Source organism: Perissodus microlepis, chromosome 7, assembly GCF_051167445.1.
Source record: "Perissodus microlepis isolate ML-2025 ecotype Zambia chromosome 7, ASM5116744v1, whole genome shotgun sequence".
Taxonomy (NCBI): domain Eukaryota; kingdom Metazoa; phylum Chordata; class Actinopteri; order Cichliformes; family Cichlidae; genus Perissodus; species Perissodus microlepis.
In genome coordinates, this window is record NC_140467.1 from 58740802 (window position 1) to 58762597 (window position 21796).

General features: G+C 38.7%; 1 protein-coding gene across 5 annotated transcripts in view; it reads left to right on the forward strand.

Annotated features, from left to right (window-relative positions):
• kiaa1549la (KIAA1549-like a) overlaps nt 1-21796 on the forward strand; it is a 112040-nt gene that overhangs the window by 80573 nt on the left and 9671 nt on the right. For all 5 annotated transcript variants that reach the window (XM_084936280.1, XM_084936281.1, XM_084936283.1 and 2 more), the window contains 6 exons: nt 5139-5284; nt 11807-11931; nt 12710-12930; nt 15321-15453; nt 20011-20252; nt 20526-20691. In XM_084936280.1, the coding sequence (XP_084792406.1) occupies nt 5139-5284; nt 11807-11931; nt 12710-12930; nt 15321-15453; nt 20011-20252; nt 20526-20691 (1033 nt within the window). The remainder of the gene's footprint in view (nt 1-5138; nt 5285-11806; nt 11932-12709; nt 12931-15320; nt 15454-20010; nt 20253-20525; nt 20692-21796) is intronic.

Sequence of the window (21796 nt, forward strand, 5' to 3'; positions counted from 1 at the left end):
CTGTAGATAAAACATGAAAAAAGTTCACACAAAATGGAAACGGATAGCATGCACCTTAACAGTAAAAGTTCTATCTTACCACTTCAAACAATACATTTCAAAAGGTGAAAGGTTTGATTGCACTTTTCACAACTACTTGTTGAGTATTTTTTCTGACATTCAGCATTTTCCATATAAACTATGGGGAACAACAGCAACCTGCTAGCATTTGCAAGCATGCTTTTGCTGCATCAACATATCTATACCTCCCCAACCAGTCTGGAAATACATACTATTAATTAGAGATCAGAAATTTGCCATTGGCTCACTGACTGGTCTCCACACCCTAAAAAATGTTTTGAGTGCATGCCTGTTTGACTAACAAATCACAGCGGAGGACAAATGTGACCATACAAACACAAAGAATATAATTAAAAACTGGAGAATGTGCAAGCTACAGCAATAATCAGATAGAAAAATCACATCAGGACACAAGATAAAACAAAGCAGCCAGAAGAAACCTATCAAAGTCAAACAGGAAACAAACAAAAACCATGTTTAACATGGAGGCGACAAGACTCACAGTAAACATGCCACACAGAAAGCAGACAGATGAGACAGAAGGAACACGGGAAACGCTGGGCAGACAAAAACTCAACACCACTAGAATAACAATGAAAACAAGAACCAAAACTCAAAGACGTCACCAAAACCATCACAAACAAGCCGCAACGAGCCCGTTTTGAAAAGTTGGGCACTATTTTGGATTAAAGCTCTGAAGCTTGGCTCTAGTAAAATGTTATTTCTACATTTTTTTAAAAGTTGAGCGAAATACTGTGTATTAGATTTATGGTGATTTTGGAAATGTGAGCTCATGGGAAGAGACAAACTGATCAGACACAATCTGCTCTCAGTGAAAAACTAATGAAATCCATGTAATGACCCAAACACATGGCTAAACAGATGGTCATTTGTCCCCACAGCCACTGGGCTGCTACTGAGGATTAGACATTTGAGTGTTTGATTGTATTTCTGTGATTTCAAATCAGAATGAATAATGTTAGAAAATGAAAGTTGCATCTATCTGCTGCTAATCTTCATGTTTTATGCAGCTTGTCTTTATTTGGTAATAAATGAAGTCTCTTCCCCATATATTTTCTGTCTTTTTTTGTTTCTAATCTTCCTTGTTATCGTCCCTGCTTTTCATGCATGAGCGATGAATGTGATTTGCAAACATCTGCCGGAATCCTGCCATTTAAACACATTTCCCAAAATGTACCAAAAGGTCTTATTCCCGGTAGATTTCACTAGACTTATGACATAATCTGTTCTATGCATAAACACTGAAAAGATTTAGAACAAAATATGAAAACTGTTCTTTTTGTAAACGTTTCCGTCCCCAAACATTTCTCTACTACGAGCGACACCCACACCCGCGCCCACAGTCAATTGCGACAGCTTTCCCTTGAGGAAGTTCGGGAGTCATAAATGAGATGCATCATGCCTCCTCTCACATTAATGCAAATGCAGAAATGTACATAAGACAGAGCCTCACATTTATACACCACTAGATGAAAATGAATGGAGGTGGGATTAGTTGTGCTTTGCCTCTCGAGGATGATAAACACATGTATATTTATAACCCTGGCTGTAGCCAAGCGAGAGGGAGCCGTTCTGTGTGACGGTGATGACAGTGTAAAGGACTGGAAGCGCTAGCATAGTTTGATAATCAGCTTTACCAACCGGCACACACATTCTCAAAGAAGGTAACACTATTCACATTATTCTACCACCTGGGCGCACACTAGTCACATATCTCACTGTCTAACCGATGCAATGTGGGGTGCAATGGATTTCAAACCCAAACAACAACCAAGAATGCATTTATTGTTGTGCTTTGTGGTCTGTGTGCAGGCAGAACCAGGTGCTGTGCTTTATCATAAAGGAAAAGGTAGATAAGAAGAAACAAGACTCAAATCACTCGCTCATTCATAAACACGCTGTACACCTAGAACCAGACGTTTACTGTGAAATGACCGTTTCCGACTTGCATTAGATGAAAAGTTGCATGATTGTCATTTTCAAATGACTTTGCATTGCTAAGCAGTATACATGTTATTGAAATCACTTTGCACTGCGTTCCAGTTTGGACTTTTTATTTTGTGCGTGCATTTCAAATTCATTGACGCTGCCCTCGACCCTAACTGGTTGTGGTATCACAAGTGGGTAGATTTGGGTAGATGATGTTGTTCCCACCCATCACAAAACAGCAGATTGACAGATAGACTACCATCTATGGATGCCTATTTTTTTAAATAATTAAGAATTTTTGTTAAATACTAAACAGGCCATGTCAGAGGTTTTTTTTTTTCTTGGCTCTGTATGATGTCTGTGAGAGTAAATAATAGTATTTGTCTTGTATTTGAATTCAACAGTTCCCTTAATATTATTGTTTGCTGTATATTATAGTTATTTGTGCTAATGAGCAGTGGAACAGGTGCCACATGTTTGTGTTTTAAGAATATATATTTTACTCCGGCAGCTTTGTAATATAACCGTTTTTCTTCAACAGTGACTAAATTGCAGTCAGCTTTTTTTGTGTGATTGCGTCATTGTCTTGACATGAGCAGAGTGATGTGATCATTTTCTGCTTCATTTCAAAATGATTCTTTGTTTAAACCATAAAAAATTGAGACAATGTGAGAAACAACGGCGGTGATTATTTTACCCGCTGAACATGCTCTGGTGTGAGGAAGGAGGAAGACGCAGTCTGCATGCTAACCATGGGGCAACACTGTAGGATGGGTTCATAGGGGCAGCATTTATTCTGCTCACTTCAGCCTCCAGAGAGCTGCAGTTTGTGAGGCACAAAGAGCGGCAGGGAGATGAACGCTAGTCTCCAGTAGTGTGATTATTGATTCAGCTGCTCCTCCCTCTGGCCTTCACAGATTTATGTGGAACACACACTGTATTTCTCCTTCCATCCCAGCGGCTCTTTGCCTGATTCCACATGACTTTTACTTTGACTTGGCCAGTCACCGGACACAGCACTGGCTGCATTGTGTGTGTGTGTTTGTGTTCACAGTGTTAGCCTTGCCTGTGGTTCTGTAATGTCGGCTCCGGCTGATTTGTGCATCTCACACCACCTGTAGACCGGCCTGTCACGTTGTGTAGCTGCTGTGTCTTACATGCCTCAAGGCTGTGCGCATGTGTGTTTGTGTACCCTGCACGTGTGTGTGCGTATGTGTGTGCTCGGTATATAGATTGAACTGAAGTGCTATTTTTGGATTCGTACATGTTTATGCATGAGTTTTTTTCACACACACACACACACTGGACATAAAGGACATAAAGGTGTTTAATACACTGACTTGATGTTACCTTTTGGGGACAAAAGCAAGTCGCTATAATGTAGATCACTACTTGGTTTAAGGTTATGATAAAGCCTGGAGGTTGCTGCTATAACAGGAAATAAATGTCATCAATATAATTTCCTCTGAAGTAAAGGGAAATGACTCTTTGAGTGGGAAATATATGCATGCTGGGCTGTTTTCCATCAAGGTCCCTGGCCGGAAGCCAGGCTATCCCAAAAAATCAGCATGCCATTGTTCTGCTTGTCCTTCACATTTGCCCTGCATTTCTTCATTTCACATTTTTTTACAAGGTGCATTCAGCACAAGTCTGATCACTATCTCTAAAAGCACAAACACCGTATGACACAGTACAACAGTAAAAGGTGATGTAATTTGTCTAGTTAGCTGCTAACATCACATAGGTCAAGCTACTGTAAGTGCTGATTATCAGGTGTGGAAGCTGGCATGAAAATGCCAGGAGTCAGGAGTGTTATTAGTTTAGGTGCACAAGATAAGATAAGAAATAAATCATTCATCATTTAAAAAAAATGCTATGACATTAATTTGACTCTAAATGATCAGGCTTGTATATCTATAATGTTATCTTATTTGCTGATGTGATGTCATATGCCATCAGTCATCCTTTCACTTAATGGCTTATCCGGGCAGCACAGTGCGTTCGAATATGCCAGCAGGCTGGAGCTTTTCTGTATGAAATTCATGTCTTCTCCTGGTGTCACATTCCAAAGACATGCATGTTAGGTTCATTAGTTCTTAGTTATCTGTTGATGTGAATGGTTGTCTGTGACAGTCTGGTGTTCTGCCCAGGGAGTATCCTGTAGCTCCAGTCCCCTTTGACCCTGTCAGCAGGGACAATATTGTCCATTATTCAGGTTATGTCTATTGCTGTTAGATGACCTCTTCTTCTCAGTGGTGTCAACACAGCTTTGTATATTTTTCCAAAAATTAGCTAGCTTGTTCTAAACGTACATAATTAACAATCTAATGAATGAGCTAAAAAGCAGTCTTATGGCTATTAACAATAAAATAAACATAACAATATAAAAATACAAGAACCACAAGCTGTATGTAATCGGTTTATAGTTAAAGCACCTTCATGAGTGATTTCATGGTATAAGGATAAAACTGCTCTACGAATCCTAGAATATTGACAGAATGAGCTGAAGCACAAAGAAAAAGTTGGGGACTCAAACTTTTATGACTGACAATTATATAATTTGGTGATGACAAGTGATTAGCTCAAGATGAGACAAAAGTTGAGTCAGTGGTGTTGACAATTGGCAGGTAGCACGATGTGTGACAATGCTAATCTTCACCTTTCAGATCAAGTTGCTCCTACAGATTTTAATAATGTTTTAGACATCTCTGTCTTTGTGACTAATGAGTTAAACAATGCCACTTGAAAAGTAGCTTAGATTTTACAAAGTTTGTTCACCTTCAGTTCCCGTAGACTATACAGTCCTTACAGCCAAGCTTTTACCTTTTTTCTCTTTTTTTGGCATTTCCAGGACAAATTAAATTGCATATAAACTTCCAAATCTGCTGGTTTACCTCCAGGATTGTCATAAAATGCACACACTCACATGCAAACACATGTTTTTGGCTTGTAAAGCACTTTTGGTTTTGTTTTCTTTTTTGTAATGAGCCATTAACATTTTTTTAAATAGTGTGTTGGCAGTAATAACTGTGAGATAATGCCCTGTTTGTGTACACACTCACAACCCTCTCCGCCCCTCCCTTTTCCTCTCTCCCTTCGCCTCCTTTCTGTTGCCATGGCTACTACAGGAGGTTGCCAAGTGATGAGGATGGCTCGGTGTCGAGTAACGGCTCCGGGAAGCTGAACACCAGCAAGAGCTCCTCGGCCCGGAGGACTGCGACTGGCAGCAGCAGCAAGAACGGCAAAGAGGAGCTACACAAGAGGGGCACCAACGGTGAGGAGGAGGAAGGAAAGAGAGATGAGGAGGGAGGGGGTTAAGAAGGTAGACAAAGAATGAGATGATTCCAGTGAAGGAGGAAGAAGGGAAGGTATTAGGAGAAGGACACATACAAAGACAGATGGATGGATAGATGGAAAAAAAATCTGCCTCTCCTTATGTTTGTGCCCATCACAAAGTCTTTCATTGCTAATAAACAAGTGCAGATCACCAAAAAACTGACACACACACACACACACACACACACACACACACACACACACACACACACACACGCAATGATGTTTTTACCCAAGGATAATTATTGTGAGCTAATGAAGCGCAAACACACTCATGCTTACAATGAGTCAGCCTGCTACAGCATCATGTAACTATCAGGGACGACACATGTACTCATCAGATATTGTCACATGTCCGCTCATATGCAAATTGGGATATTAGATCAGTTAAAAGACACATGAAGCATTCATGTGTTGCTATTTAGGCTGTTTTCAATCGGCTTACCTCATTCCAAATGCTGCATGGAGATAAAAGCGAGTACATATTCCTTAAGCGTTGCATCAACTTACTTTGGAGCAGAACCACAGAGAAAGACAAGGAAGTGGGAGGAAACAGTTCTGACAGCGTAGTGTCACCTTAGGTGTTATTCAAGTCTGTACAACCCACTGCATATGTTCTATGCTGTAGGAAAGTTACTTGTTAATCCTTGATGCCTGTCCTCTCCATCATTTTAAATGAGCTTTTAGATATTGCACTCACACAGAGTGCAATATTAAAAACACACACAGAGGGCATGATTACTTAAATGCCAAGTTATAATTGAATTACTATTAAAATGAGAAGGTTACTTGTAATCAAGAGTCACATTTCTTTTTTTTTTTTGTTAAAGAAGGGACCTGATGTAGTCTAAAATCTGAGATCACATGCTGTAGCTTAGTTTATTGATATTTTATCGACACTTGATTATAAGGACATCTTGATTTCCATGTTGTGTTCTACCTTTTTATGCTGATTCTGATATTTTTCACACTACTACATCAATTAGACAGACTGTTGATGACTAATTATGAAGAATGCATTATTAATTTAAAAGCATTTGTTAAAAAAGGTCGTAAAAGGAGGAGACTGGTCCATGATGATGACAAACACGTACTTCACATTATTAAGTTCACTTTAAGCAGCTTGAGGCAACTGTTGTTGTGGTTTGGTGCCTCATACGAAAAATTGAATTGAACTGAATTGAATTCAAGAAAAAAATTAAGCAACTTTAAAGTTGATATAACAGCAAAACAATACAAAACAAAATTAGCATAGGTGTGCTTGTGTTGGGAGTAAACATGGTATATGTGAGCAAAACTATACACAAAGCCCCTGTTATTCTGTGGGAGCTGTGCTAAATCTGTCATACACACACATTTACATTTGGGTACATCTATGAAAAATGAATCCAGCCACTATGATGTCCTCCAATAGCTATTTCACTCCCCCTTCCCCTTTTCGGACCAGGAAGCTACTAACATTTTTCTTTATAATCACTCTTTGGCTAAATCTATCCAGACTCTTGAGTCAGTGTCAGTTAGGACTCAAGTCAAATCTGGAAATGACAAAAACTGAGGCGTCATAAAAAAATGAGCTTACCACCTTCTGTGGTCTTCTCGTCATTGCCTGAGGCTACAATAGCCGGTTCTAGCATGATGGCACAACTTCAAGTGAACTCCTGGTATGAGTAATGGTGGTGCCAAGTTTAAACAGAACATGTGAAATGAAAAAAGACTGTCTGTTTTCTACTGCATCATCTTTGAGCCTTTTGAAATGTTCTCCATCATTAATTCAACAAAGTAGCTGGCAGGTACTGTGTCATTTTAAAGAAGAAGGTTCTTGTTTTCAGCCATATGACAATCAATGCTGCTGAAGTAAATGACAGTTCTCCTAATAAAGCTTAAAAAAGCACGTTAGCAGGTTGTGACAATAAAAAATGTTGTAGTTTTCCATAGTTAGGCTCACTTCTGGTAATTTGGACCACTCCACTGCAATGGACTTCTCAACTGTGTTTGCCCTTTTAGTCCCTTTTTAGCATTTTAATGGAATTATCTATTTTATTAGTCTGTTACTTAATATTAATTAATAAATATATATGTGCTGTAGCATATTGCTTATGGATGCATCTTGATGAAGCTAAATAGCCTTGTATGGTTTAGGACTTCACCCGTCCATCCAACTAGTTTCACTTATGGTCCAAAAACGTCAACATGGGACAAGCAAGGCAAATGTTGAAGTTTCCAAATGCAGTGTAAACATTGCACGGCAGACTCGATGATGTTTCCATGAACATGCTTTTCCGCATCTTTTTACTAAGCTGCTGCAAACACACTCAGTCGGCTGCAACTTTCCAGCTCAAAGCCCGACTGCGTCAACAACAACAACAACAACAGCAACAGCAACACGACCCTCAGGACCCAGTGCAGATTTTCAAGCCGACAAGGCATGATTCCAGATGCCTTGCAGGTGTGTCCATCGCTCCTGCAGCGGCATTGCAGACCACGCCCCGCCACATGCAGATTTCATAACTAATGGTTGCCATCTTGGTGGTCAGTCCATCTTTTATATGCAGTCTGTGGGTTGAACCTGCTAAGCTAACTTGGAGGCTCTGGTGCAAAATGTCCAAAGATGCAAGCATGAATGCTGTTGTCAGCCCTTGCAATATTTGGCAACCTGTAAACCTAAAACATATTTATAAAATATTATATAAATTACATAGTTTGCAGAATGTGATAAAATGATAACATTATTCACTGTCTGCACAGATTCCTCACTAGCGTTAAATTAGCAGACATCACAGGATTAAAAACAAACAAATATTTGTCAGACATGAGATAATAGACTGCCTTTTGATCTACATCACCTGTAATCAGTAGTGGCAGTGAATGCACTGCATCTTTGAACTGTTCAACAGATTATCAGCCCAGTTTTTTTTCCAGCTCTGCAGTTTCAGAATTGATTGCCTAAACATTGCTCTGATCACTGGTAACCCTGCCACGTTGCTGCTGTTCAGTGGCATTCTGGGACACTGTGATTTTCAGATCTCTTTTGCATCAGCAAACTAATGTTCACAGCAATTTAAGTGATTAATAGTGTTTATGCGAGCGAATGAATGCTTACCCAGAGGAGACAAGAAGAAGATGAGTAATTGTTTCATTTTCTCACTAGAGATTGCAGAGAGCTGGAGATGGACAGGAATAGAGTTTTCAGAAAAAAAAGGGGAGAGAATAATGCCGGTATACTACAGAAATGATAAAAACACCTGCTTGCTGCAGTGGGTCACACATCTTCAGGACTGGCTAAAGAGCATTTGTACTACACCTGTAATTTTACTTGCAAGAGTCAGTGAAAGTGAAATGAAAATGCAAACACTCAAGAACTACATCTCAGACTCCACAGACCTTGCAAAAAAACTAGAAAAAGACTGAACAAGTGTGGCTCGTTTCGAAGCATTATCAGGAAAAGCATCTTCTTTCTCAACAGAACAACACAGCTTAAAATTGCAAAGTTGATTTTGAACAAACCACAAGACTTCTGGAGCAATGTCCTTTGTACAGATGGGATACAAAGTGGAGATGTTTGGCCATAATGCACAGTGCCACAGCATTCCAGCACAAATGCCTCATACCTACTGTTGAGCACAGTGGTGGAGGGGTGATGATTTGGGCTTGTTGAGCTGTAGTTGAGTCGACTGGGAACTCCTCTGTATACTCAAGATAAAGCTTAGTCCAGATTCCGTCGTGTAACACAACAATGACCCCCAGTGCAGCAGCAAATCTGCAACAGAATGGCCAAAAAAGAAAACAATTGAGGTGTTCCAGTGGTTCAGTCAAGAGAGCTGTGATGAACAAATACATGCAAACTTCAATAAACTGAAGCAATGTTGTAAAGATTAAATTAATCTGTCAGATGTGAGACATGTAGAAGTTTAGTTTCTTATATATGAAGATACAGCTTTCCATATAAGTACGGCCTGGTTCCATTGTTCTGGTGAATCCTTCAGGGCAGTGCCATCAGTGCCTTGTGCTGACTGAATTCCCTCTTACAAGAGTAAACCACTCAAAAGACAGTGGGACTTCTTTTATTTAGCACGCTAAACTTCCACAACAAGAGACTAAAAACAGTGTTTTAGTTTTTTACATTTTAGAATGATTTTAGAGCAACTGTTCAAGAGAAACAGACTACATCTAACACTGACCTTAGTATAGCTAAATGAACGTTTTAATGTTCGTCAGATGTTCAGGGTTCAAATTCCAAAACTAATGGATAACATGATTGTGGTTTCTATATGTAGTCCATGGATATACTAACTTTATTGTTCATCTGTTAAATCATCTCCATAATTGTAACCAATATTGCTGCAAACATAAAGGAGTAAACAGCAAAAGTACCAGCAGATTGTTGACTGACTCATACTGTTTACCAGAAGACACACTGAGTAACAGGGGCTCTAAAATGTAGTTTATTCAAATTATGCAACATGTAGTTTCTACATTCAAGTCAATGAAGCCACATGTTTTAAAATGTATTTAACCACAAAAGAAGAAGAGAAGAAGGACCCTTCTTTGTTGATCTGAAATGTGTAGCTGTGAAGAAGCAAAACAACAACACAGCCATCATGCTTCCGCTAAATTAAATGAAGGAACAGACACAACAGGAAAGTAGAAATTTTTCCTAATAAGGAAAAAATTAAAAAGCAAAGCCTACAAACGTTATATTTGTAATGTTTGTAATGTTCCCATTTACGTAGACCAAACCAGTCAGTGCTGTATGAAAATAAATATGATTCAGTTGCTACTTTTTCTTCATAGTGAAACTTAGGCAAGATAAGTTATTGTAAAATAAAATAAGATAATATAAAATAGCTTTTGTTAGTCCCAGAGTTGAGAATTTCACCCTCGTTTTGGCCTCTGTCTTCCCTGAGTGCAGGAGTGCACATATGCAGCCAACCAGCCACCCACCCACAGCCACACATACACACACACACACTCGTTTTCATGTCTTAGTGAGGATATCTCATTGATATAATGCTTTCCCTAGCCACTTACCTTAACCCTAACCATCAAATATGAATGCCTAATCCTAACCCTCAGCCTAACCATAACCTAATTGTAACCCTGACACTAAAACCACGTTTTGAGCCTCAAAAATGTCTTCAAACTCGGGGACGGGCATTTTGTCCTCATACGTGACTGTTGGTCCCCAAAAGTATAGCATGCCAATTTTTTGTCCTCACAAAGATGTCTAAACATGCGCGCACACACACACACACACACACACACACACACACACACACACACACACACACACACACACACACACTCTCTCTCCATGGCACTCACCAGATGTAACAACCTTTGTGGCAGAAACTATATACATGTTCAATTCAAACACCAGTACGGTGTTTGCCATTTGCTGTGAAATGGTTCAGGGTTCACGTTAGCTACAACACATTGTTACCTGTGTCCATTCAGGTTCACAGCCCTCTGCTGCTTGTGATGCCACCTGTCCTGACCTGAGCTGTCACACTCTGATAGGCTGAACAGTTTCACCAGCAAATGAGAGCAGACCAAGCTGGTGCCGGGACGAATGTAACATTGTGGGTTTGGAGCAGAGTTAATGGCATACTGTCGTAGCCCTACAAAGAAGCAGTCTGCCATATGATGTCAGTCAGTCAGTGAGTCACTGTGAAGCAACATAGCACTATCCATCTGCTGCTCGCTGCTGTAACATACAGTCACATAAATACTGAGATTGTGTTACTGTGCGAAGCAGAGGACCTGTCATATACAGCGGATGTTTTTCATGAGACAAAACTCAATTTTTATTGGATTTAGTGTTTATTAAAGTTGTAGTTTCCATGACAACAAGTAAATCTCACATTAGAGGATAAAAGCAAGTCTTTTTGGAGTGGAAAACAGTGGAGGAAAGTACATGTGAGCAATGAGACAACGGAAGGTAGGAAATTGAAAAGCTGATAACCCATTACTGATCAAATTCATCTTATGGCTCCAAAAAAACCCAACATAGCACAAGCAAAATCATATAAATTAAATCCTAGAGTGCTAATGTATTAGCTAACAATAGCTTGCTTCATTAGTAAGTTCAAAAACTCTGTGGGTGCAATGTAGACACACACACCAGCTTATTAGTGCTACATGACAGAGTAATAAATACAGAAATTTCCCTCACCAAACCTGAAACACAAACTTCTTCCTTGGTCTGTACGTCACAGTAAACTATAAGATTGCAAGTAGATGTGAGGCGTTTAAAACAACAAACAGGCATATCATTCATTGGTTCAAAAATAGTCCACCCAAGCTTAATATAAAGCTTACAGTATGCGAGAAATGAAAAGTAGCTCCATTAGTAAACCTCTGTATCCATCTGTTAATACTGATTTTTGATTTATTCTACCTTGAGAACTGAGCTGATCTACTCTTGCTTATTACCAAGTTGTGTGCCTTCTTGTCTTTCCAGATCCCTATGAAGACCATACAGGCTCTCTGCGTCTCATCACTATCAAGCCCATGACAGCCCAGCCAACCTACTCGTATCCCTCTTCCTCTTCTCACAGCCAAGATTCTGTGGTTGTCAATGGGGAGGTGAGTTGGAAAACAAACATTTACACGCATGTCTTCAAAGCTTTCCCGGACTCGGAAGTGGTGACAGAATAGGGCAGAGTAAAAAGTAGGACACCATGAGTCACACAGACAAGTGCAGCATTTGGTAACCACGTTTCGTCTACCATTGTTTAAACGATTGATGATGTTGGACTGCATCCAAATTGAAATCAATCAACTCAATTGATTGAACAAATATTAATGGGTGGTATTGAAGAAGTAGTTCATCAAGCTCTTTAGGTGCATTAACTCAGAAAGGTGCTTTTCCATTCTGTTATACTACCCCTCCTCCACCATAGTAGTAGTAACATAACATCTCCTCTGGGACAAATTGTACTGTTACTGAATATAGCTGTTGTTGCTACAAACACTATTCCTCTGTCTCTCTCTAATCTCTCAGTCAGCCCATCACATCTCATTCTTATTCTGCCTCAACCTGTCTGCACCTTGCTGCAGCTCAAACAGCAACACACAGGCTCATGATAAATCCACCCTCAGTCTATTAACATTAGACTACAAAACCCCATGATTAGAGTGTGTTTCATAGTCTGAATATCTGGATGTGAGTATTAAAAAGAAAGGCCAAAAAAGTAAAAATAACAATTGTATGTATATATATGTGTATGTATATATATGTGTATGTATGTGTATGTATATATATGTATATATATGTGTATGTATATATATATATATATATGTGTATATATGTATATGTGTGTATATAAAAAAATAATAATAATTTGATTACTTGAATTTGCAGGCTAACCATAGTGGGCTTAAACAGAAGTCCGACATTGAGCACTACAGGAACAAACTGCGTCAGAAGGCCCGGAGGAAAGGCTACGGAGAATTCTCGCTCTCCGAGACTGGAAGCCACGGTTATAGCCACCGTGACACGAGGCACAGCCGGCACGACAGCGCGGTGAAAGAGCCAATGACTGCCGAGGAAAAGAGGGCGTCCTTTGCAGGGTGTCACAAGAGGTATTGTAATATAAATATAATTAAATATGCATATTTTGGAATATAATTAAATGTTTGTCTTATCACTGACTTGATTTGCTGCAGAAAGTGAAATAAATCTCAATGACCAATCACAAAATATGTATTACGAAGATTAGACCTTATTATGAAATTACAGTTCTTACACATGAAATTTTTGTTTCATGCCATTTAAATAATGAATGTTCAAGTGTTAAACTACTACAATGATGAACAATAAAGGCTAAATACATTTTTTTTTCATCTGGAAATATAAACTTAATGTGATGCTGTAGCTGTAAAGCATAGTTGCTAAGCAGCACGTAACAAGTGAGTGAGTAGAGAGGGGTGAGGTTAGGTCAGCATATTAATATTTCACAGGTCACACTGACAGAGTGTCGGTTTTGCTTGTTTTTGTCACTAAGTTTAATATATTCAGCCTGAGGACATTTCACAAATCCTTTGACATCAGACAAAGAAAAGCTTTTATTGCCTTCTGAAACTTAAACTTCAGCAACGCAGAATCCAAACTGTGACAGTTTTCAAGAGATTGACTCAAAATACTAAAAAATGACAGCATCAAGAAGCACCTGAGTGCTGATAGACGGTAATTCCTACATCAAATTTGTTTTTGGTCAAAGTGATGAAATAAAATAAACAAACATTATACATTAAACACTGAAACTATTACTATAACTCATTTAAACAATAAAAAGATGTGGATTTGTAAATTTGGGTAATTTGCATGACTCTATCAAAAACCATTCAGATTTAGAAGAATTTATGTCATTTTAAGCAAATCAAAAGAATACAAAAGAATTGTTTTGAATATGACAAAAACACTTTTATAATATTTTTCGTTAACTCAAAAAAAACAAATGGCACTCAAATAGTTTAATTAAAATATATGGGGGAAAAAAGCTTTTAAAACTTTTAAAATGTTTACTTTTTTTTCAATACCTGTACAGCAGTTTTTATTAGATTTAACTGGTGACTCTGTACATGCAGCTATTAATCTTATGTTGACCATCATGTCACAAAAGGGTTACCAAGACTGAAAAGAGTTTATCTTATTTACTTTAGTGAATTTATTTATCTTCATTTTAGGCCTTTTTCTTTTTCAGAGTATGTGTATCAGGTAATAAACGTCCATACTGGCAAGCTAACATTTTTAGCTTAATAGCTATAACCACTAGCTTCTAGTAACTAACTAGCTCTTTACTAATAGTACGGTAAGTACTGGTATTTGAATACTGTTAGCAGAAGTAGACGACCTTATTGGAAGAGGGAGGCAGTTCCAGAGTTTAGGATTTGCAACTAACTGTGTACGAGTCAGTCAGGAAGGAGACATTAATTAAAGTTATTGATCAATGGATCTAAGCAAGAGGCAGACTTATGCTTCTCACATTTATTCATAGAAATCTTAATTTAAAAAAGCTGGCATTAACAATGTGTTTGATGTGTATGGTCACACAGATGAGTCAAATTTAAGCAAAGAATAAAAAATAACACAGAAGTTGTTTAGCTGAGTTTTAAACATGATGCCAAGGTGCAAAGACGTGATCCCAAGTATTGAGAAGCTTCATGTCCTAGTGATAGCAAATACAATAAAAAAGGCCATTTTAAGAGTATTTACCAATGCTGATTATGAAGGACCTCTTACTCAGATGAGAGTAGAGCAATACAGGGCAGTGTTACAAAGTCCTCATGATGGAAGATCAAACTCTCATTTCACACTGCATCAAACTACTGTTATGGCCCGTCTAGGCGCGGCCAGACCACAACATAAAGGGTGATCCATCCCCGTCCAACCCCAAGCAGCACGTCACACAATTAATACTTTGTGACAGTGATTTATTTACAATGAGTGAATTTAAAAACAGAGGAAGGGAGCGAATTATAACTTCGGGGTGAACCCAAGGCCAAAACAACAAACAAAAGGTAGCCTATCTCAGGAGTAAATAAAACTTACCTAGTCAAAAGAACTAAACCAAACGACAATTACTTTCCTCCCTACCTAACAAAAACAGGAGAAAACGAATCAAACAAAAAGGCGGTCCACCCCTACATGCTCCTACATTAAACCAACATAGTTAAACAGTGCACACACGGTCTGCCGGTTGGGTTGGGCCGAGGATGAATGACCTGGTAGTCCCTGGCGGTGTCTTCTTATGCGCTGCCTCCCAGTCATTAGCCAATCGGTACGATCTGTCCACCCTGGATGCACCAATCATGGAGGAGCACCTGCACACTAAAATTTACATATTAAAATTACGACAACAGTCGTAACACTACCCTAAACATAGATGTCAAAGGACTGGAAAAGGACCTCAGTGCCATCAGGAGTAATTGTAGTAATGACACTAAGCTGGTGTTGTATTTCTTTCCACCAGGTACTCTCACCCACGAGAGCCTACATATTGGAGCCGGCAGTCTCTGAGCAGCCCCAGTCCAGTAGAGACAGAGATGGACCTGCTGGTGCTCAGGGAGAGATCCAGGAGGGGCATCCGCAATAATGGCTATGATGTAAGTGACTGGACAACAACCTTCTGAAACAGTAAACCAGGAATGGGGTCAGTAGAGCAGATCCAGAATAAAGCCAGAAACTATAGCTGTACCCAAATTGTAATATGTGAGTATAGGTCTATATAACCTGTGTATTATAACCAAGAGTCCAGACTTAACCAAGGTCTGTGACTTGAGGATGGAGGATTTCCGATAGATCTTTTTGAATCTCTGGACTCAGATAAACTTACTGAGTAGTAAGAAAAAGCAAAGCTCTTAAGTCTGATTCTGTAACGAGCTGTAATATAGCAGCTCAGGTCCAATCTCAGAACAACTGAGTGCCATAGAGCGATGACGAAATAGGTCACTTGATAGTTGTAGGAAAGTAAAGCGCTGCCACTTCGTCACACTAATAAAATAATCTCATGAGAGCGTTCTAACTTTAATCCTTCCCTTCCTTTCCTCTCCGATGCTTTTAGCTCTGACCCAGTGGATTAACAAATTACCTTTTGATGAACCTTATAAACCTACACAGACACAGAGATGAAGAAAAATAAATTAGATAGAAAAGAAGAAAATGACAAAAAGATTAGAGAGAGCACAATTCCTTCATTTTTACAGCAGCAAACGGGTGAAAAGGCAGAGAGGAGGAGATAAAACGGGGACAGGTAGAGCATCGTGAGTGAAGTCTCTTTATGCCGCTCCTCTGACGCACCATAGTAACAGCAGCGACCGTGCTACCTACCTGAATGTCAATGACTCTGAATATGATTATAGCCTATTCATGGATTCAGATGGGAGACTTGATAGCAGTTAATAGCCTTGGATGCACCAAACGGTTTGGAAGGAGAACATGGTGTGTTTGTGCACGAGCGTGTGTGTATACAGACAGGACAGAAAAGCAATGTGATCAGAATCCTTTATCACTTTTGTTTTCATGCTTTAGAACGGTTGAGACATATTAAAGCTGTATTAGCGATGTTTGGATTTATGAGTGGCTTTTATGTGGTTTGTGGAATTTATTCCTGTGGTTTTGTACAATGGTTAGGTCATAATTTAATAATATTCTTTATCCAACTTTTAATGGAATCCTGATGTGGTGATGTGATTATGTTTTAATGTCTTGTTATTCATTCATTCATATGTTAGTCTAATTAATTAATGCAAAATTTAATTAAAAACTGATACAGTGGGTTATTTTAGTTTTTGTTACACACGTCTTACATTTATCTGATGAAAGTCTTTTTTCCTATGTGACGTTTTAACACAGCATAGTCACAAATAGCTGCAGTGGTTTAGCTAATCTGAAAATCTAAAAAAAAAAAGCCAATTTTTATAAGGTAATAAATATATTTAGATCTACAGTTCTATTTGGGAAAAAGGCAAAGAATATTAAATATAGATTTGATACTGATCTCTACCCTGTTAAATGTCACAGAAAAACATTTACTGCTATTAAAAACTAATTTGATACATTTAACCACATTTTTGTGCTCCCAGAAAACAACTGTTTCCATTTATCTTTGCATATGTCCGTAGCTTACGTTACTGCATAGTGAGTTGATACTTGTAGTATTTCCTCCACCACAAAACCAGCAACAGTCTTGCTGCTCCTGATGTTCCTTGGAGAGTTCGGGCTAAAATCGGATTTTAGAGCTGCAGCACCGCCATCTTTCTTCTTCTCAACGGACTTTACCCACATTATTGTGGAGCTGTAATTAGCCTCAAGATGCTTCTTCAAAATTATAATAATTATTATCACCCTTGCATGAAATGAAGTGTGAATACCTTCCCAATATAATAACCATCTCGTCTCCCATGACAACCTTTAAATGCACAATGACACAACTGTAAGATTTTGCTACAGCACAAATGAATTACTAAAATAAAAGTATAACTTATTTGCTTGTGTTACCAGAGAAATATTCTCCTGTTTTTTTCTCTCATTATATCAAGACTAAGAAACTGATTAACTTTGTTGGGAACTATATTTTGTGCTTGCAGCACGGGGACATGAGCAAGCAAATAAACGGTCTTTGGATACCTGGTAGTCTCTGGTGTAAGCAATGAGAGGATCCATTTCACCACCAACTCCTCCATTCATTCCTGTAATTGTGGAGCATTTTTTGCTCTAAAAGCACAAAATATTAATTCAATGTACATGGATGCAAATTCGTCCATATGAGATTGGACAGGTTTGTGTTTAGGAATGCAAAAATAACGCTAGGAAATCTATGTCCAGGGACAAGAAAAATAGTAAAATTCTAGAAAGAAAAAAAAATCAATAGATGACAGCTGTGAGACTTTTTTGTTGACTAGTACACGACTCCATTGCAAGGAGTCGAGGGGAGACAAACGATGAAACTGCATCAGGATTTTCTCTTTTTTCTTTTTGTTACAACAGAAAAGAGCAGAGATATGTGGTAACAGTGCTGGACTGATTCTTTTTAAATATAACTAAATAACAGATCACTTAATTTTCCAGATGTATGTTACAGTACTTGTTAAGAGCGAAATGCAATCCCTGCTTGTTAGCATTATTCTGATACTGAAGATGGTGCCATTTCTGAAACTCACTCTACTAAATGCAATGACTCTTACGCTGGTTTTGACTACAGCATGAAACATTTAGTGCAGTCCCTGTATATATATGACTGAATGAGAAGACTCCCAAGATACGGCTAAAGATCAAGACGGCTGACTTCAGTGGAGGTAACAAAACTAGAGGGTAAAAAAAGGTAAAAATTAAGAGGAAAATTGAGGTCCAATAGAAGGAAAGATTACCAGAACACTTGATTAGTGGCAGACAGACAATCTTGGATAGAGAGGAGGAAAGAAAGACCAAATGTACACAGGGGAAGGAGAGTTAGACCCTGGTGCAACACAAAGAAGGGGCAAGAAATCTTATCAGTATGAAGCTAATTAGAGCAGGAAATGGAACAGGTATTGGTTTTTCTTGAATTCTCAATTAAAGCCTGTCTTAAGTTCTCAAAATACCAAAAATAATTCCACTTATTACATGTCTATGTTAACTTCCTAAGACCTGAACTCTTCCACGGCATGCATTTTTAATTCCCCTTTGATATTTGTGCTGCTTGGGACCCGATGAATGTAAAAACAAAGAATTAACAGATTTTTTTTTTTTTTTTTACCTAATTTTTGTTTCTAAGAAAAAAGAGAGCCACATATGAGGATATTTGTTTAAAATGTCGATAGAACAGTAGCAGTATAATGTCCTCGTAAGTGGATATCAGGCCCTTGTAGAGCAAAATTGAGTATTTTGGTCTAAATAACCCAAAATGTGATGTCCACATATGTGGACGCCAGGTCCTAGGAGGTTAAACAACCTTTTTTCCACAAAGGGGACAAAGTCAAAACAATGTTTTTGTCACTATTACAGCTAATTTGTGCTTTCTTGTGCATTTTTTTGGCCATTTTGTGGCACATGTGGACCTATTTCATGCATACTGAGTTCACTTCATTCACTCCTCCGTTTGAATATCTACGGTAGATCAGCCGGATCCATACCAGCATTTCCAAAGCGATGAAGTTGCACATACAGTATTTACATACAAGATGCACTGACTTTTACTGACAGAATGTTTTTCTATTCTAAGTACTCAAAGCACTTTTTAATACAAGCAACATAATACCCATTGATATTCCTCTATACCCACTTATGCACACACAGTGATGGATAAATCAGGTGCAGTATTTTCAACATGTAGACTGAAGGAGCCAGGGATCTACCTCCTGGGCATTGGCACGTACCAACAGAAGCACCCTGTGTTCTTGTTGGCACGTGCCATAACAGCATTGAGAGCAAAAGGTAAACCAGCTCTAACACCACATCAGAATCTAGACCTTTATTCACAGCAGATGTTTCTTAAAATGTGATTTCAGAAACCTAAATAAGAGTTGAGTCCACATGTAAAAATGGTCTTTAATGTAGAAGATTCCACCTGTGTTTTTCCTGCATCAAAATGTTTGCCCTGAATAACCCACCTGGAGCAGTTCATTGACTGCACGTGACTCATGAAAACTCATTTCATGCTTGTTTTATGCTTTGTAGACAGCAGAATGAATTGAAATCCTTGTCATATTTTTTTAGTTTTAAATGTTTTATGAAAATAGGATAGGGACAGGAATAAAAAGGACTAAAAATAAAAAGATAGAAAACAAAAACAAGAAAACAATATCTATGTCCATGTGATTGATTGAGTTGAAAACATCCAGTTGTACAGTTAGTGCTATACAGTTATAACTATACAGTGTATAGTTAGTTACATTTCTCAAGGATTGATGAAAGCACTCAACATAAGAGGAGAAAAACACGAAAAACGAATGTTTGTGAGTGTGGCTCGTTTTACTGCTTCTCCAATAACTGATGAAAACATCAGCACCAGAATGTTTATCACTTCGGGTTTGTTTATAAGGAAGCCAGGGGTGAAAGGAGGAATGTTACGAGCTTTAAACTGTGGACACATGACCTTGGTGTTTGTGTCCTCGAAACTTATTGGAAAAGCTGATAAACTGCTTTTGTACTGGTTGCTAAATGTTTGTGTGTTCACTCCACAGGGTGAACCAGAACCCTTTGAGGAGACCAACGTGGACCGTCTGATGAGCTCTCTGGGTTATGGAGGTGGATCTACTGGCACTGGGAACGGCAGCTTAGGGGTGAAGGCTCACCGTGGCTCCGACTCCTCCACACTCAGCTCCCAGCCGTCCATTGACGAGGTCCGTACGCAGATGCATATGTTGCTAGGCAACGCTTTTAGCCTGGCACCTCCGGACCATGACCCTCCTTCTCCTCCAACCAAGTAAGTTTTTATTTTTCACTGAAAACTCTTTTCTTTTATAACATCTGCACAATTTACAGTACTGTGTGGGAAAGAAAAGAGAGAGGTCCCCTGATAGGCACTTTGAAAGCACATACATCCCACTCCCAAGCTGTTTCTCAAAATCACAGCAGTTTTATCTGATGTCTGCTTGCCTATGCAGTGTGCGCTGGAGCAAGACTAGAAAAATAACGAGACAGTAGGTGTGTGTGAATTGACTCGATTTCATTTTTTTTCTTCCTCTCTCACCAACAGCCATCACCATCATCATCACCACGCTCACAGCGCCTACAACCCTTCCAGTACCAGCCACTACAGTGACGGAGTGACCAGTGCCCCCGGAACCATGAACCACCCCTGTGGAGGCAGGCAGAGAAGCATAGGCTATGAGGACATGCACCAGTGTAGCCTGCCCAAACCAGTAAGCACTTAAAGGAAGATTAAGACTTAGAAAAATACAATTAAAGCTATGCCTTTCCAATAACTTCACTGTTACCCATCTGTTTTTAATAGGTTCTATTTTTGAGTAGAAAGTAGTTCCAATAAAAACCAACACATTTATAGCACTGTCTAAAATTGGAATCAAGGTCTGGTAATAACAGGGTGTAATAGTTTTAAAGAAATTTGCATTTCAGGAACTTTACCTTTTGATAAAACTAATCTCACGCCAAGGATGACCAATCCTCAGTGATCTCATAAACAAGATCAAGTCTCTCTGAACATTTCAGCTTTCATGTGTGTTGACTTTAATTAGAGGACCTAGGGATGTTTTTGTTGCTTCAAACTGTCTGTCTGTCCCCTGAGTTTATTACCGGCAGCATCAAACAGCAGCAGGATCCATACGAGCATCTCCAAAGCAAGAAGAGTTGAACACATTCATGCACAAGGCAAACAGCAGTAAAATAGGTGGATCGGATCTTATGGAAAATCTATATCTGTACTTTTGTCCAATTCAGGCAGGTGACTCATCACAAACATGGTCATAGTTTAGCAGCTACAGTGCTTGAGTTGATTGCTTACCTCTGTGACAGGTATCAATATATTCTGATTTTAGTAAGTAAGAAAGTCTTCAGTAAGTCTGATTCCTGGAAAGCCAGAATTTTTTGTTTTATTTTTTGTATTTTTCTGTTAGAATTTGAAGGCTCACAGTATTTGGAGTATTGATTTTTTGGATCCCATAGCTTTATATAGTAGATTCTTCACTTTTTTCTAACCATTACCCACCAAAATGCAGCCACAGGCAACCTAGCAACTTAACTTATTGCAGATAGGTTTAAGTTGTTAAGAATTTTCACCAGTCAGGTAATTATAAATAAATTAATAAAAAGATTTAGGCTCAACATTAATGAATAATTTAGAATAAAACAAGTAAAGAGGGTGCCTGTCTGGACCTCAGGCTTTAGGTACACTGTAGCACCTTTCCTCTTGAGTGCTTAAGTGGTCAATTCACCCAAATAGCTTAAAGTGACTATTTCCTGAATAACCTCTGGTTATAGGCATATTAGGCCTAATATGTGTTAGTAATG